This window comes from Prionailurus bengalensis, chromosome E3 (genome assembly GCF_016509475.1).
Source record: "Prionailurus bengalensis isolate Pbe53 chromosome E3, Fcat_Pben_1.1_paternal_pri, whole genome shotgun sequence".
Lineage (NCBI taxonomy): Eukaryota > Metazoa > Chordata > Mammalia > Carnivora > Felidae > Prionailurus > Prionailurus bengalensis.
Genome location: NC_057357.1, coordinates 7,748,390 through 7,766,813, shown reverse-complemented (window position 1 = coordinate 7,766,813; position 18,424 = coordinate 7,748,390). Strand labels below are relative to the sequence as shown.

Here is an 18,424-nt window from a genome sequence, read left to right as displayed (position 1 = left end):
TTAGCTTGGTATAAATTTAAAGTTTATATATATATATATATGTATATATATATATATATACCTTTACTAAGTTATATATTTAAGGTATATAACATGGTAAATTTTGTGTATTTTCCAACTTTAAAAAGTTGGAAAAAATGATTGAAATGTGTGTATTGGCTGATATCACAAATGTAGTATTAGAGTCAAAATTGGCTTATTCATCTAAAATCATGTTTTTGTATCATACACTTTATTAATTTTTTTTAATGTTTATTTTTAAGAGAGCAATAGAGCATGAGTGGGGGAGGGGCAGACAGGGGGAGACACAGAATCTGAAGCAGGCTCCAGGCTCTGAGCTGTCAGCACAGAGACCGATGCAGGGCTTGAATTAATGAACCGTAAGATCATGACCTGACGTTTAACCAACTGCGCCAGCCACCCAGGTGCCCTTTGTATCATATACTTGAACTGTATTTTAAGCCACTATAGGTAGGGGCGCCTGGGTGGCTCAGTCTGTTGAGCGTCCAACTTCGGCTCAGGTCATGATCTCACGGTTCGTGAGTTCGAGCCCCGCATCAGGCTCTGTGCTGACAGCTCAGAACCTGGAGCCTGCTTCAGATCTGTGTCCCTCTCTCTTTCTCTCTGCTCCTCCCCTGCTCACGTTCTGTCTCTCTCTCTCTCAAAACTAAATAAATGTTTGGGGCGCCTGGGTGGCTCAGTCGGTTGGGTGTCCGACTTCAGCTCAGGTCATGATCTCACGGTCCGTGAGTTCGAGCCCCGCATCGGGCTCTGCGCTGACAGCTCAGAGCCTGGAGCCTGCTTGGGATTCTGTGTCTCCCTCTCTCTCTGCCCCTCCCCCATTCATGCTCTGTCTCTCTCTGTCTCAAAAATAAATAAATGTTAAGAAAAAATTAAAAAAAAAAAACTAAATAAATGTTTAAAAAAAAATTTTTTTTTAAGTCACTGTAGGTAGACTAGCTGGGGTGAAATTAAACCGTTACATAGAAATGTGGAGACCACTGTGTTACTTCCTATCTCAAGATAGGTATCACCCTTCTCTCTCCTAGTAGTGGACAGTCTCCACCAAAGAGGAGGGCTGCAAGACCTGCTGCCCTGATTCCAGGCTAGCCCTTAAGAGATTATTCTAGAAGAATGGATAAAGTCACAACGTGTTTCCTGGGATGCACAAAGCTGTCACCTCATCAGCATATATACATTCTATTGGTGTAACTGAGTCCCCTCGATTCATCAGATCACCGTGTTTGGGGAGACAAAGGGTTGGAAGGACTGCTGCCCACAAATGCCAGGGGCAAGACTGCCAGGTGAGATGCAGAATGCCCGGGGAGATTTGAATTTCAGATACACACTGAATAAATTTTTTAGTAGAAGTATGCCCCAAATGTTATTTATCTAGAATCCAAATGTAAGTCCTTTAAGTTTATCTGTGTGATATGGGGGGCAGCATGCTCACAAGCATCTTCAGACCAAGACAGTCTGAAAGCCCCCTGGGGGCAGTGTTCTTCCTGGCCCACCAGGATTCAACCACTCTCCTAGAGCCAAGCAGGCACTCCACCTAACCACAGGTGGGCACTGAGACTCGAGCAGAGCTCCCGTATTCCCAGTTTCTCCCATTTGTTAGCTTGTTCTGTTCAGTAGATTTGAGCTGTAGTTCCCTACAGAAGCCCATTATTAGCTTTTCTCCCCCCTTCCCTTCCTGCTCCCTCACACCTGGCTTTCTTGAATCACCTCCCTAAATAAACTCTAGGCCTTCAAGTCCTTGTATCAGACTGTTTTAGGGAAATCCAAACTGTTAACAGTCAGTGCTGGAAGTGGCCCTAGAAACCGAGCCATCAGGATGAGACTTTGGGACAGGTCACTCACTGGTCAGATGGTTAGTAAGAGGAGCCTGGTAACGAGTGCAGTAGTGATAACCCTGGCGTGCTATACCATGGAATTACCGAGATTCTCACTAGTTCTAGCAAGAGATGAGGTACAGGTAGAAGGGGAAGCATTAGCTTCTGGAATAGTCCCAGAACTTGAACATTACTGGGATAGTGGTAATTATTAGGACCGCGGAGTTTCTCAAGCTTTGAAGAAAGAAAATTATAGGCTTAGTTCAGCCAACTACCACTTCAGGGCATGTTGTGGAAGCCAAAGTCACCCATGGGAGGGATCAGTGATCCCATCTGCAGCGAGAGCAGACTGGCCTGAAAACCAGGCACACGGTTTATGGCGAGGGGGTCAGAACTGCAAAGAGGTCAGAACTGCAAAGAAAGCTAAATGCAAAACCATGCCAAGTCATTTATGCCAAAATTCTGGGCCCTGATTGGGAAAGATTCAGATCCTGATGCATGGGACATCTGGGTAGGTGTGTCTGAGGACCTCAAACCCCAAATTCCCCAGAACCCTCCAGCCTAACAGACACATCTCCCTTCCCCCCTGCTGTAAGAGAGTAGCTTCTTTGTGCTTGGAGACTGTGCAAAAATCTCACCTGACGACAGTCAGGGAACAGACAGTATGGGCTAGAAGGAATCCTGTTGTATATTATTGACTTGCAGAGTTTAGAAGGAAGTTTCAGAGTCAGATTTTGAGACTTCGGTAGAGGCAGAATATATATACACAATCAAAATGCACACGAGGCTGATGAATGTTTCCAGTGATGAAAAAATGTGTCCAGTGTGCAGAAAAAAAAATTAAGCGCGACACAGCCCAAGAGGCAGGTACTCTAGCTGCTCTACCCTGACTTCCCAATACGCACCTTCACAAGCACTGAAAGTTCTAATGACCTCAAATCCAAATTTTCCAAGAGCTACAACCAGGCAGGAACAGTTTCCTCTCTCTAGAATAGTGTTCAATAACCGACATACCATTTATTTGAACAGTCCTCAGGCATTACAAGATGTTACAAGTTTATTCCAAATCAGATTAAATTGTGCTCAGGTGGCTCAATTCTTTACAAATCATACTTCTTGAATATACGTTAAAACAGTTAAACAGTTTCAGTGTTTCTTCCTTAATTATATTGGATATACTCAGTTTAACTATACAAAAGGCAATGCCGGCCTGGTTCAGGAGACCCAAAGTGTGGTGGGGGACCCCGTCCCAGCGAGCTGGCCAGTGGGCAGTGAGTACCCTGATGCCCTCCAGGACCTCCTTCCCACTGTGCCAACACCCAAGCACTCATTCCTCAGGCACCCTTGACGTTGAGTGAAACAAAATCTACCACTAGAGTTTATAGCGCGATTACTAGGCTTCTCCCTAGGATCCGTATGCTAAAACTTGAAAAATCAAAAACCACTCAGAGAGCATGCTCAACACTTAAAGCACTTCTCCCTCTCCAGTGTGGACCCTCTGATGTTTGGAAAGATTGGACTTACTACAGAAGGTTTTTCCACAATGATTACACCAATAGGGCTTCTCCCCAGTATGGATTCTATGATGTTTATTAAAATTTGAGCTGTGGTTGAAGGCCTTCCCACACTCCTTACATTTATATGGCTTCTCTCCAGTGTGGAGTCTCTGGTGTGAACTAAGACCCGCGTGCTGACTAAAGCTCTTCCCGCACTCGTTACACTGGTAAGGTTTCTCCCCAGTGTGTATCCGGTAGTGTCGAATGAGGCTGCCTTTACCACTGAAAGCTTTCCCACAATCTTTACACTGATATGGTGCCTCTTCAGTGTGCATTCGCTGATGTTTAAGGAGGTCTGAGCTCTGACCAAAGGCTTTCCCACACTTACAGTCATAGGGCCGGTCCACCAAGTGTGTTCTGTAATGAAGGGTGAGGTTTGAACTGTGGCTGAAAGCTTTCCCACATTTGGTGCACACATATGGTTTCTCCCCAGTGTGTGTTCTCCGGTGTTTAGTAAGATTTGAGCTATTACTAAAGGCCTTTCCACACTCGGCACAAATGTAACGCCTCTCTCCTGGGGTAGGTTTAGCGGGAATCAATTCTCTGCCTTTCTTAGAACCTTTGTCTAGGAGAGGAGTTTTTGTTCCTCTTTCCTTTTCAAGGTTTACCCACTGCCTTTCTAACCTGGACTCACATTTACTGGTAATAATCACAGGAATAATATCCCTTTTGAATTCTTGAGATTCTTCAGAACTTTTCTGCTTCTCTGTTGATTCCTCATTCTGGGTGTTTGATTTATGATCTGAAACAATAAGCAGAAAAAGAACATGTCAGTTGTGTTGTGTTCTGAGAAGCAACTGTTAAAGGAGAAATTGAAATGTCAGATGATGTGGATGGGTTTTAAAGGGTGACCAAGTATCGCTCTGTGAGAGGTCACAGTATCACAGATACACAAAGTCACCATCAGATCTAGTATACAGTACCAGGCTTTCACACAAGGCCACGACTAGTAGTTGTTAGGATATAATGAGTACACAGCCTTCTCTGCCAGGAGAAGATCTTCACATAAAGAGGGCAGTAAGGCAAAACCAGGCTGCTGGGACAGCAACAAAGGAGACGGTGATGCCCAGGCAGAAAGAAACAAGTAAGAAGTATTACTGAATGGTTGAAGTTGACTAAGGAAAATAAAAAGGGTAATAAAGGAGACCAGGCTAGTGGCAAACTCACCTTCTCACAGAAGTGGAAAAGCAACAAAAGAGGACATTCGGTCCATATTCGATCATTCTAGTCCCAGATCATTATTCATTTAAATGAAAGTGCTAACCTCCCATTAGAGTTTGACTCTCATCATGTAACCTACAGTGGCTATGTCTTACAATTCTTTTAGTTCTAAAGTTAATACTCCTGAAATTATATTGAAGCAATATATCTTCTTTAGAGCACTGCACTAGGCAGCAACACTTACAAGTCCATCTAATCTGTCCACATACATGGAAAAGGGGACTAAGAGAAATCCACACTGAACCACGGGCTCCCTCTGAGAACTGTCAGCCCTCCGTGAGTACAAGAGCCTCAATCAACAAGGTACTTTCCTCTCAGCCCCTTCCCTGGTCCCTGGCTCTCTCTCTCCACTCAACCCACCTATTTCCTTCCACGTTCACCCCCTACTTCCTGTCTGCTGGGGACCCCAGCAGCAGTAGATAAAAGTCCCTTTCATTCTCTGTGATGAGCAGTCACACTTGGCTACATGTACAGATTTTCCCTAAAGTTGCCATGTACTATGTGTGGGAAATAAGTAACTAATACATAAGCTAAAAACAATTTTTTTAAGTTTATTTACTTATTTTGAGAGAGAGGCAGAGAGAGAGAGGGAAAGAATCCCAAGCAAGCTCCATGCTGTTAGCACAGAGCCTGATGCAGAGCTCGATCTCATGAAGTGTGAGACCATGACCTGAGCTGAAATCAAGAGTCAGATGCTTCACCAAATGAGGCACCCACGTGCCTCTAAGCTAAAAATTAAAAAAAAATTTTTTTTTTCAACGTTTATTTATTTTTGGGACAGAGAGAGACAGAGCATGAACGGGGGAGGGGCAGAGAGAGAGGGAGACACAGCATCGGAAACAGCTCCAGGCTCTGAGCCATCAGCCCAGAGCCCGATGTGGGGCTCGAACTCACGGACCGCGAGATCGTGACCTGGCTGAAGTTGGACGCCCAACCGACTGCGCCACCCAGGCGCCCCTAAGCTAAAAATTTTAAATAGCCTTATGAACTGGAAGCTGAAAAGAATTTACCAGGGACCATTTCTGCATAATACAATGTTCATGTTAACAGGTTCACCCAATTATTGACAATATTAACAAATAAACAAGCATCATCTCTTAACTGATCATTCAACCTGTCACACCTCTGTGAACAGTCTCCTTTTTTACATTTTTAAAATGTTTATTTATTTTGAAAGAGAGAAAGAGAGAGGGAGGGAGAGAGGGAGAGAAAGCACTACTGGGGAGAGGCAGAGAGAGAGAATCCCAAGCAGGCTCCTCACTGCCACCACAGAGTCCAACGTGGGGCCTGATCCCATGAATCATGAAATCATGACCTGAGCTAAAATCAAGAGTGGGGGACGGACTGAGCCACCCAGGGGCCCTGAACAGTCCCTTTTTTAAACTCACTTCAACACACCCTTTTAAGAGAAGAGGATGTCATGTTCCCTTGCTAGGACTCTGGCTGAGATGCACCTAGGGATGAAAGGCACTCAGGCACTCATTCTGCCTCCGCAGCCAGACCAGGCAAGTCAGTCTAGGGCACTGCCTTGCAACCGGGAATTAGAATTATTCTGTTTCTTTCACCACAAAGGCCCGGGGCACCAAGCAGGTGGCATGACAGACAGCCCCTACCTTGACTCTGTTTCAGCTCTGGAGTGAAATCCTGCTCTTCCCCAGTCTCCTGAATGTACAAGGGCTCCCAAGCTTCGCATCTGTGACTGTTCTCCACAGACTGGGGCTGCACACTGCTTGGAAACTTTGCCATTCCTGAAGAGGACCTCTTCTCCCACATCTGTTTCTGCTCATTTGGAGGCGGTGAGGCCTAGAGACAATGAGGAATGATGGAGTTTATGCACAGCTCACCTTGGAACTACAATGGGTCTGAACTACCCAGGTCCACTTAAACACGCATCTCTTTTTTGAGACATATGATATAGTAAATGTGTCTCTTATGATTTTAAGGCTTTCCTTTCTCTAGCTTACTTTATTACAAGAATGTAGTATAGAATACATATAACATACAAAGTAAGTGTTAACTGACTATTTATGTTATTGGTAAGGCTTCTGGTCAACAGTAGACTATTTAGAAGTTTCAGGGGAATCCAAAGTTATATTGGGATCCTCAAATGCACATGTCCTGGGGAGGCGGGGCTGACACCCCTAACCTCTGTGTGGTTCAAGGGTCAACTGCAGAATGAAAGAACACCAGGAGAGCTAACGTACAACCTCTAAGGGGAGAAAAAAAAAGGAAACCCATCCATCTCATTCAACTCCCATAGCTAAAGATCAATACTGGACGGTAGAAGAAATACAGGAGGAAACACAGTGAAGTCAGCAGAAACTTCCATTCAGCTACTCTCATTGGATGGACAAACCCAGCCTGCCCCGAATGCTATGCTCTCAATCTCATAGCAGAAAAGGTCTCCCCAGCCTACCTGCTGCCCCGGCTCATCCAGTTCTTGCTCCAGATCTTCTAGGAGAGTGACGGCCTCTTCAGCGCTCTCCGGGCAGTGCTCCTGCACCCAGGCCTGGAGCTCCTGGGGCAGGATGCTCAGGAACTGCTCCAGCACCAGCAGCTCCAGGATCTGCTCCTTGGTGTGGATCTCGGGCCTCAGCCACTCACAGCAGAGCACCCGGAGCTGGCTCAGGGCCTCCCGGGGGCCAGGTGTGTCATGGTACCCAAACTGCCGGAAGCGCTGGCGGAACACCTCCAGGCTAGGAAGGCACTTCCCTTCCTCTTCCTCATCTTTAACCACCACAGGCCCCCTCTCCCGTGGAGGCCGAGGAACCCGAACTGCAGCCATGCCTAAAACCTTGGTCATCACACAGATTCCAGAAACAGCCTCACTACGGATGGGACTATGTGGAGCAGGAATAGTGGTTCCTTTGGGTTTCTGGATCTTTAGGGCTACACGTTAAACCTGAGAAAATACGGTTACCATAAATTACAAAAAGAAAAAAAGGATGCTTTTTAGGTCTTTACAGCCACACTGTCAGCACAACAAATTGTGGAAATTATGGCCACCACAGAACTATTACATAAAAATAATTGTCCAAAATCATTCAAGAGTCAGCTCAGGATATCCTACTTCAATTTTACTGTCTCCACTCTGATAAAAAGTACACTACGGCATAATTTTAAAATTAAATTTATTATTTTTTAAAATTTTAATTTTTACATAATTTTTTTTTAATTTGAGAGAGAGAGAGAGAGAGAGAGACACTGAACACAGTGGGGAGAGGAACAGAGGGAGAGAGAATCTCAAGCAGGCTCCATGCTCAGTGGGGAGCCCAATGTGGGGCTGGATCCCACAACACTGGGATCATGTGTTAGCTCAGCTGAGATCAACAGTGGGATGCTCAACCAACTGAGCCACCCAGGGACCCCTAAAATTAAATTTAAATTAACTTTGCTCTAAAACCTGTTTCAGAATCTTACAACTCCTGAGATTTCAACAAGATACCTACAAGCCAACTGCAGCCTGTCTAAATCCAAGACTTTGAGATTCAACATTAAAAATTTGTTAGTCAAGGGCACCTAGCTGGCTCAGCCGGTGGAACATGTGACTCTTGGTCTCAGGGTCATGACTTCGGGCCCCATGTTGGGCGTAGAGCCTACTTAAAAAAGACAAGTGAATGACAAATTAAACTAAAAGTAACCTATATTCTTACAGAGGTATTTATTTTGATGAGATACGTATTGTTGAGAATAGGTAAAAATTAAGTCATAGCAAATGATACAAAAAAATGCTTAAAGTATTTTTCTTTTAAATACTAAATATTCTAATTATCTGTCAGTCGATACATCAGAACACCAAAAACATCTGTAGTAAATATAATTACTTCTTTTTCCCTCACTTGCCCAAAAAATGAAGTCCCTTCACTCAACATTGACTTGAATACCTGCCACAGGCTTTGAGCTGGGACTGCAGTGATGAGTAAGACAGATGTGCTCTCACCCCCACAGGGCTTTCAAGTCTGTGGGGGAGATGGAAAGTATAGGAGTAAACAGACAACAGAATCAGACTATACAATTAGTGGCATTCATGAAGTATACTCTGAAAGAAACCTGCATGAATTAACCTTACATGCTTGTGACTGGCTTTCCTAAGCATGTTTCCAAACTTTAGGCAGCATCTGTCAGGTCATGTAGACGTCCCATTCTGGGTTTGAACAACTGAGAGCAGGACAACTGCAGCAGTCTCAGTGAAGAGCCAAACGGATAAAAATCTACACAGGTTTTCGTTACATGAAATGATAATGGTAACAAGGATAGAGACCATAAAAAGGATGTACAAATAGCTTGCAGAAGATGAGAAAATAGAGGTGTCAAAGATAACCTAAATCTAAGGCATTTGAAAACTTCGGTATGAAAAAAATAAAAACGAAAATAACAACTTGAGTATGCTGATGGCTGACATGCACATCCACCTCTGGCCTGATGTCACTCTAAGTGGCAAGTCTCACATACATCCCCATAATCACAACAAAGGAAAAAGGATAAAACACAAACAGTGATATTGCTGGGTTATAGATGAATTCAATTTTTTAAATTCTTTTTTTCATTTTCTAAATTTTCTACAATGGGTATTATTACTTTTATATCAGAAAATCTTTAAGGACAAACCAAATTGGTTTTATTACTAATCCAACAACTTCATGGACTTCCAAACAAACAAACAAACAAACAAACAAACAAACAAACAAACAAAAAAGCAATCACAGACCATGCAGAACGCCCCCAACAAATGCACATCTATGTTAACAGCTTTTGTTTTTTTAAGTTTTTTATTTTACTAATCCCTACCCCCAACGTGGGGCTCGAACTCATAACCCTGAGATCAAGTTGCACGCTCCAGCTAAGTCAGCCAGGTGTCCCTAATATGTTACTTAAGTATTACTTTCACACATTTAATAAACACACATTAAAAACATACATTTTCTATGACTGCTCTCCACTGATTTTTGTGACCAATTCTGATAATTTTATTTTTTATTTATTTTTAATTCTAGTAATTCTAAAAAATATAAAATGGGATCCTACGACTAGAACCTCAATATATAACTTTTTATGAAAATTTCAATAATTATCAGCTACTAATTAGTTGAGACTTCTAGGGATGCCGGTACTTGGGATTCCTCTCCACTGTACCCCAAATCTGAAGCATCCTAGGAGATATCAACAGGTGTCTTGACAGGGTGGACCCAAATCAGCAGCACGTACTCCCTCACGCTGCTCTGCACATCCAATACACTTCTGGAGCTCCCAAGTTCAGAATAACTTGAAAACAGCCAGGAGAGAAGCACACCATCTAGTTTCCTAAATAAAGGCACTAGCACAAAAGGCTAAAATGACCTTAAAATAACAGATGGAATAGTGCTGGGAGCACTCATTTGAAATGCTTAAAAGTAGATCTCTGCAGTGCTGAAATACCTTCTCATAACTGGTTACAAAATTTCACACTCCACTCACAGAAATGCATACCTAGAATAGGAAAGACACTGGAATCTGTTTGGGTTGCTCAGCTTCTGGGATCAAGCCTGGGAAACTCAGCAAGGCACAAGGGAGGAATTACTTAGCACAGGTGGCATTCAACAGGAAGTGACCTGTATCAGATTCATGTGGATCTGTTCCCAGAATGGCATATCCAATCTCACAGATCACATAACTACCTCTGCAAAGCATGTACATAGTCACATTTAAAGAAAAAAAAGGTGGAGTGCCTAGTTGGCTCAGCCGGTAGAGCATGCGACTCTTGACCTCGGGGTTGTGAGCTCGAGACCCACATTGTATGTGGAGATTATGTTAAAAACAAAAAAAAATTCTTAAGAAGAAAAAGTTTCCCTTGGATGCTGCCCACAACTCAAATCCGTGTCTTTGCAAGACCTCAAATGAGTGGAGGGATAGGCGCTTGGACCACTTCATCCCTGCTGCATTCATTCTCCCCAGAGATTTCATCCAGTCACATGGCTCTAATTACCATCCACGTACTCCCAACCACCAATTAATCTCCAGCCCAGAGCTCTCTTTTGAACTCTAGACTCATGTGACCAACTACCTACTTGACGGTTAATGGCGACTCCATCATTCTGTTTTCTTGGAACAAAAAACCTGGTTATCCCAGACTCCTTCTCATTCTACATATAATTCATAAGCGAATCCTGTGAGCTCTACGTCCAAAAGATCCAATGTTCAACCAATTCGCACTACCTCCAGTACTGCATCCCAGCCCCTCCCCTACTTGCCTGGAGTATTGCAAGAGCCTCCTAAGTGCTTCCACCCCTGCCCCCGGGTCTAGTGCCAACAAGCAGCCAGAGCAACCCTGTTAACATACAAGTCAGGTCATACCATTCTTCTGCTCACGCCTTTCGAGGCAGTGTCTCCTAGAGTAAAGGGCAAGGTCATCACAATGGCCAGCAAGGCCTCATGAGGTCTCAGCTCTGTTGCCCGTCTGACTTCATCTTCTACTTCTCTCTTGTTCACTGACCCCAACCACACTGTCCCTTGAACACGTGAGGCAAGCTTCCCCTCTCAGAGCATGGCGTTCCCTCTGCTGAATGCTTCCTCCAGATTATATATGGCTGGCTCCTTCAGGTCTGTACTATGTTCTCGCCAAGGCATCCCTGACCCCATATTTTAAACTGCACACAACTCTTGCTCATCCCAGAACTCCTTATGCTAATTTACTCTCTTCCACATCACTTACCTCCATACGTATACTATATATTTTACCTTTTTTTTTTTTTTAAACCGCCTGTTTCCTTCTTGAATACCAATTCCTGAGGGCAGAGACTTTCATCCGTTTTCTTCACTGCTATATTCCAAACATCTACAATACACCTGGTATTTTGCAGGTACTCAAATATCTGTGGGAAGAATGAATGTGATATATGGATCTTTGGGTGTACTCATGGAATAAAAGCTGTAAAATCAGGCTTAAAAAAAATATCAGTACAGGGGTGCCTGGGTGGCTTAGTCAGTTAAGTGTCTCACTTCGGCTTAGGTCATAATCTCACCATTCATGAGTTCGAGCCCTGTGTCGGGCTCTGTGCTGACAGCTCAGAGCCTGGAGCCTGCTTCAGATTCTTTATCTCCCCCCCCTGCCCCCCTCCCCCGCCGTCCCTCCCCTGCTCGCACTGTCTCTCTCTCTCTCAAAAATAAATAAACAGGGGTGCCTGGGTGGCTCAGTCAGTTGAGTGACCAACTTCGGCTCAGATCATGATCTCACGGTACATGAGTTCAAGCCCCGCGTTGGGCTCTGTGCTGACAGCTCAGAGCCTGGAGCCTGCTCCTGATTCTGTGTCTCCCTCTCTCTCTGCCCCTCCCCCACTCATGGTCTGTTTCCCTCTGTCTGAGAAATAAACATTAAAAGTAAATTAAAAATAAATAAACATTAAAAAAAATTTTTTTAATTATCAGTACAAATTTAAGCTAAAAAAATATGGCAGCATCAACTCATACTTAGTTTACAGATACAGGTGAATACAGAATTAGTAAGTGTGTGTACACGAGTTAGTATGCAGACATTGATTTCCTAGTTCTGTCTGCTGTGAAGGTTTAGAAGCAATGACATCCTGCAATTAGCATACCCAGAGCCCAGATCTTGGTTTCTCCAATAAAAAGAACTAGAAAATGGAAAAATGGCTGATTCTAGGTTGGGGAGCATACAAAATGAACCTGGAGCATCCTATAGTGACACAAAGTTAAAAAACAAAACAATGGGGCATGTTAAAGGGACACAGGAGCCAACTTGGGGGGGGGGGAGCTCTCAATAGCTACAACTAAAACAATCTGAGCAACAAAATACAGTAGTGGATTATAACCTGAAATGTGAAATAAGTATCTGTGAATCCATACAATGTTAAAAAAAAAAAGGTGACTGAATAAACAGAGAAGAGACAAACCTCCCACCCAGAATTATGCCAATTTATGTATGTAGATACTCCTGTCAAGAAGGGAGACTTAACTCTTCACCCCCTGAGTGTGGGCTGCACTTAGGGACTTGCTTCCACGAGAAAAATACGGAAAGGGGCTGAAGGGAAGTACTACCATGCAGAAACCAGGCAAACACTAGCTCAGTCAGATCACCAAGGTTAACATCACCAGTGGTTAAGTGCACCTGAAAATGATGACAAGGGCACATCACCTCTGTGGCCTTCCTCCTCCAAATCTGGATTGAGGGATTTTCTATAAAACACCTGACCTGTACTTCTCAAAACTGTCAAGATCATTAAAAATGAGGAAAGCCTGAGAAATTGTCACTGACCAGAGGACATTAAGTAGACTTGAAGGCTAATATAATGCGGTACCCTAGATGGGATCCTGGAACAGAAAAAGGACATTAGGGAAAAACTAGTGACCTTCAAATAAAGTGTGGAGCTTAATTAATAGTAATATATCAGTGTTGGTTCCTTAGTTGTGACAAATGTACCCAGTAATGCAAGGGGTTAACAATAACTGGAGAAAAGGTATATGGGAATTCTGTACTATTTTTGAGCTTTTCTATAGATCTAAAACTATTCTAAAAACATTTAAGGGACACCTGGCTGGCTCAGTCATTGCAGCATGTGACTCTTGATCTTGGTGTTGTGAGTTCAAGCCCCTGATGGGTATAGAGATTACTTAAAAATAAAATAAAACATTTAAATTAAAAATATAGGGGGGGGGGGGAGAAGCACAGCTGTTAACTTTAATACTTATGATGTTGAAGCAGACCATTCTTACTTTCAAAAAGTTATGAAGCCTTTTTATGATTTCTTTTTAAAAGGTACCTGCTTTGTCTTTAGGAACAATAATTAATTTCTGACTCTCATTCAACAATTATTAGAATATTGGCTTAATGAAATAAAGTTTCTAGCAGATCTATTTTTTTTTAATTTTTTTTTCAACGTTTATTTATTTTTGGGACAGAGAGAGACAGAGCATGAATGGGGGAGGGGCAGAGAGAGAGGGAGACACAGAATCGTAAACAGGCTCCAGGCTCTGAGCCATCAGCCCAGAGCCTGACGCGGGGCTCGAACTCACGGACCGCGAGATCGTGACCTGGCTGAAGTCGGACGCTTAACCGACTGCGCCACCCAGGCGCCCCCAGATCTATTTTAAACATATCACAAAGCTTACTTTTACTTTTATCAAACTGTTACAGACTTTTGAGTCTGGAGCTCTCTCTTGTCCAGCAAGAGAGCAGACACCGAAATGAATATGAGAGGCTAATGTCAGGGAGGAGACAAGAGCCCAGAACAGGGGCTTCACCTCTGTATTTATTGAGCTCTCAAGATTTTACATATGTGGTAAACGCGCGGAAGGAAATGATCAGATAGTGACCATTAACTTGTGTAAGAAGCAAAGGGTTTGGGGGGCAAGCTGCGTTTTGAAGTTGAGATCAAAGCACAATGATATACTGGCGCCAGATGGAAAATGTTTTTCTGTAGGTGATTTAGCCAATTAGCTGTTATCTCCAAAGTTTAAGATTGCTTGAGCTTGCAACCTCAGGGTTAACAAGGCACTCTTCAGCCCAGCTAACTTTAGACTCTTTCACCCAGGGCTTTCTGCCTCTATGCTTTGTCTTACTTAATGACTGGCTTTGGGCACTTTCCCCCTCTGGTGGCTTTCCACCCTAAGCCTTGCTAACCCATTGGTGCAAGCATAGAGAATTCTTAAACTTATTCCCCACATCAAACACTTTTGACTAGTTGATGTTACAACAGTCTTTTCCTCCTTTGAAATTGCACAGGCCATTTTCCAGTTTGGCAACTCCAATTCCACAGGCTCAAAGGCTACCAGCAGAGGCGTGTTTGTGTGTTTGTTTAAAGAAAAATCGAGGGGCACTTGTCTGGCTCAGTAGGAAGAGGGTCTCGGGGATGTGAGTTTGAGCCCCATGATGGGTGTAGAGCTTACCTTAAAAAAATTTTTTTTAACAGGAGAACATCAAATTTAGTGGTTTTTTTTTTTTTTTTTTTTTTAACATTTATTTATTTTTGAGACAGAGAGAGAGAGACAGAGCATGAACGGGGGAGGGTCAGAGAGAGGGAGACACAGAATCTAAAACAGGCTCCAGGCTCTGAGCTGTCGGCACAGAGCCCAATGCGGGGCTCGAACTCACGGACCGTGAGATCATGACCTGAGCCGAAGTTGGCCGCTTAACTGACTGAGCCACCCAGGTGCCCCCATCAAATTTAGTTTTGTGTGTACAGGGAATCCACATAGATATGAAATCCCAAAGGCAGTGAGGCAACATGGAGCCTTAAATAACAACCTGAGCTAAGGAAAGGGGTCTGAGGATACAAAGATGAGGAAGACCAAAAGAGAGGTGAGAGGAGATGTTAGGAAAACAAACGGTGCCCTATTATGCAGGTTTCTTAGGTAAAAAGCAATCTCATTAATAGCTCTCTTCCTGGTGTAGGCAGGCACTTGAGGGGAAAGGTAAAGAGCTTTTCCTGAATCTGCTGGGTTTCAATTGCTTTTAACTCAAAATAATGTTTGTGCTAAAGTTAAAGTGCCCCATCTTGCAGCAGCCTGCCCTTGACCCCTGACGATGCCTCCTCTAAAAATCAAGTTTCACACATTAAAAGTCTAGTACCAGCAGAGGTTTAGAATACAGATCTGCACATATGACCCTGCTCTTAACAACCATTTTATTAACTTCTCTGTATGGCAGACAAAAGTCACAACCTGGCCTCTGCCTCTTCATTCTGTCTCATTGCTTCCCTGCTCATTCCCAATGCACTGATAATGCCCAATTCTCAGACAAACTTCTTTTTGTCTTTCAAATCTCAGCTTAGTAATAAATCCATGAAAAGATGCTTAACCTTATTTACAACAGAATAAATGGAAATTAAAGCTGCAATGAAATGCTTCCATCTATTGGACTGGCAAAGACTTTTTAAAAACCTGGTAATGCTCTGTTGTAATTTTTTTTTTTTTTCCCTTGAGCAAAGCCAGTTATTTCACATTTGGTCATGCTGAGTTTGCCTAAAGTTTCATCTCGGGATGCCCTCCAGGTCATGGCTTCTGAATTTTTCTTTTTAATTAATTAATTTATTTATTATAAACTCTATGCCTGAGTATCTATCTATCTATCTATCTATCTATCTATCTATCTATGTATCATAAGCTCTATGCCCAACGTGGGGATTGAACTCACAACCCTGAGATCAAGAGTCCTGTGCTACAGTGGCTGAGCCAGCCAGGTGCCCTGGCTTCTGAGTTTTTCTTAATACAGTATTTATAAAATAAAAAAAGCATGTGGGTAGAAAAGAGGAGGTTTCATTACTAATTCAGATTGTCTTCAACCACAGTGAACTACTTTCTTTAGACTATCTAGAATGTGTAGCCAAGAGGCTCATCAAGCAAAAGTTTATGGTCTACTATAACCAGAAGGGAACTGTTCTTGTTCCCAGGTGGTTTTTTCCCCCTCTTTTATGCCAATTTCCCAAAACTTCTACTCTCTTATAGAAGTGCCCCAAACCCATTCCGGAACAAGATGAGGCATAAATAAACCAAATTAAAATAGACGATAACAATTTAATGGTACTTACCAACTATTGCTAGAATGCTTTTAACACACACATTGTGTACCTGAAAACTCGCAGGCAGGCAAATATGGTTAATTCTTGAGGCATGGAATTCTACTGTACAGTACTTAACTTTCTGCATAGCAGCTCCCCAATCCCTGAAAACAATTGCTTTGCCTCTTGACTCTTTCCTTCACAGTTCTTTCAACTCTTCCTTTATATAACATAGGTTTCCAAGGACCTCACCCACCAGATCGCCTTCCTCTCGAGAAACTATTTATAAATGGTAACCTAGAAATGTGTTTCCAAACTCGAGCAGATCCTTATTGTGTATGTGCTTTCTAATCTGAACAAAGCCCAACGGAACTATTCCCTCTCTTGGATCAATAGCTACCCGGGACTTCTAATGAGGCTCGGTTTCCCACCGCAGGTCCCCAAACCCCTCAGACATGTTCTCATCAATTAGCCCCGAGTTCGGACTTCCTGTTAAGAGCAAGGAAAAAAGAGAAGGCAGCCCGGGTCCGACGGACTAAGGGCCCGTCTCAGGGAGAGCACAGAAAATCTGCTCTGGAACGCGAAAGAAGCAGTTTATCTGAGAAACCGCCGGGGAGGGCAGGAAAAGGCGAGGACGAGCCTCCACCAGCTTAGCTGGGTAGGAGCACGGAGCTCCTCCCCACAGCCCTCCCAGGACCGGTCTGGGGGGGTTCTCCAGAGGCCACAGCTGCTCAACCCCTCTTCCCTCTCCGAACCCTTTCACCCAAGGTTTCCTCTCCCGCAGCTACGCGAACCAGGGATCCAAAGACTCACCGGATTTGGGGCCGCTCGAAGCGCTGGTGCCTCGACGCACCCCGCGGCCGGCGCAGCCGGAAGTTCGTCAGAACCCCGCCCCCCGCGGGAGTTGTCCGGGGCCGTAGCGGTCCCTCTAGGACCGGGGGAGGTCGTCTCTGCCTCTCTGTGTCTTGGTTAGTCGGGGTTTTGGCGTCTTGGGGAGGGGCGAGGTCGCTCCACTACGTGAACTAGCAGGAACCTCGTTCCCCAGCCGCCACTACCCCCCCCCCCCACCTTTTAAACCAAGGAAGTGCCTGCCAGGTGAAGGCTTCGCGGGTTCTCGCACCCAATCTCCGTAGTCCCGGTCCAGGGAGAGGCGCGGGCTCGGCGCAGCGACCTCGGTCCCTTCGTGGACTTCAAAACCCGTTCGCCCGAGACCTGAGCCCGTCGTCTCGTGAGAACGCGGCCCACGTTTATGGACACAGAGCCGCACGCTTGGCCCACGAAGTCAGAGATTCAGTGATCAATCTCGGACCTGGGTCACGGTGGCATCAATCCAAGTCGCCGTGCCTTTGGGGCTTTTGCGGATTCTAAGTTTCCTGGGCAGAAATCTCGGAGGTTGCCCTCTAAGTGCTCCTGATGCTGCAGGACTGTTTAAAGAAGTTTCTGCCTACCTTTTTCTCCCGCTGCTCCTGCAGATTTCAGGCTTGATTCTCAATGTTTCTTTCGGCACCCCCTTCCCAGCCCCCATTGATTTTGCTTTTGCCCGATTCCTCAAAAGGTACACATACTGAAGGACAGCAACATCCCTGAACACGAAATCCCTGGTTAAATGCACCATAACTTCACAGAAACATGACAGCGTTTCCCCCTATTTTTCTAGGATCATTAAAAAGTTTTAATTTTCAAAGATAAAAGTAGAGAGGATGACAGTGGGCCTTCATGTACCAACTGGCCAGTGTCAACAGTTATCCCATGGTCAGTCTTGTTTCATTTATTCCTTCCCACATGCATTGGTCAGACATCTAAGATGGGTGGGTTCTCGACACTACCTGTTACAGGCACCAAAAGCCAATGGTCATCCAGAAATGAACAAATCGGAGGGTGTGAGGTCTGAAGACCATACCTAATTTGACCAGAGAGAATCTGAAGAATTTTTCCTTCCTTTACTTTAGGTAGGAGAAGAGGAGGGGAGAATGAGGGACAAAGTAGTCGTAGTTTTCAAATACAAAGAGTTGTCATTTCCGAAAGAAATTTGTCTTAGGGGACCCCGGAATTCAGAACTAAGATCAATGAATGGAAATGATAGAAAAGTTCAATGTAAAGATGGCCACTTCCTGTATCATCTTGTGCTGTTTTGAAGAGGTGGGGGAGCCCCTAGGAATGTGGAGAACACCTTTAATATCTTCATACAGCTTGCTCCATACTCCTGTTAGTTTTTCCCTTAATGTCAAACCCTTTCACAACATTTACCATTACCATCCCCTCCATACACCTCCTTAGAGTACTTACTATGGGCAAGGTACTGTTAAGCACTTGGTTTCACTTC

At 44.1% G+C, this 18,424-nt stretch overlaps 1 protein-coding gene across 6 annotated transcripts; it reads right to left on the bottom strand.

Moving 5' to 3' along the window:
- Positions 1–2,827: 2,827 nt before the first annotated feature.
- ZSCAN21 (zinc finger and SCAN domain containing 21) lies at positions 2,828–17,045 on the bottom strand. Of its 6 annotated transcripts, none has more exons than XM_043561248.1 (6): positions 16,915–17,045; positions 8,682–11,460; positions 8,452–8,571; positions 7,029–7,514; positions 6,226–6,415; positions 2,828–4,133 (listed from the first exon to the last, which is right to left on the bottom strand). In XM_043561248.1, exons 4-6 carry the CDS (start codon positions 7,413–7,415, stop codon positions 3,301–3,303), a joined length of 1,410 nt encoding a protein of 469 aa, XP_043417183.1. In that variant the 5' UTR covers positions 7,416–7,514; positions 8,452–8,571; positions 8,682–11,460; positions 16,915–17,045; the 3' UTR covers positions 2,828–3,300. The 6 variants fall into 6 exon arrangements, with proteins under 6 accessions (XP_043417183.1, XP_043417182.1, XP_043417181.1 ...); XM_043561247.1 differs by having other exon boundaries at positions 8,497–8,571; XM_043561246.1 differs by lacking the exon at positions 8,452–8,571 and having other exon boundaries at positions 11,327–11,460.
- Between the last annotated feature and the right edge of the window lie 1,379 nt (positions 17,046–18,424).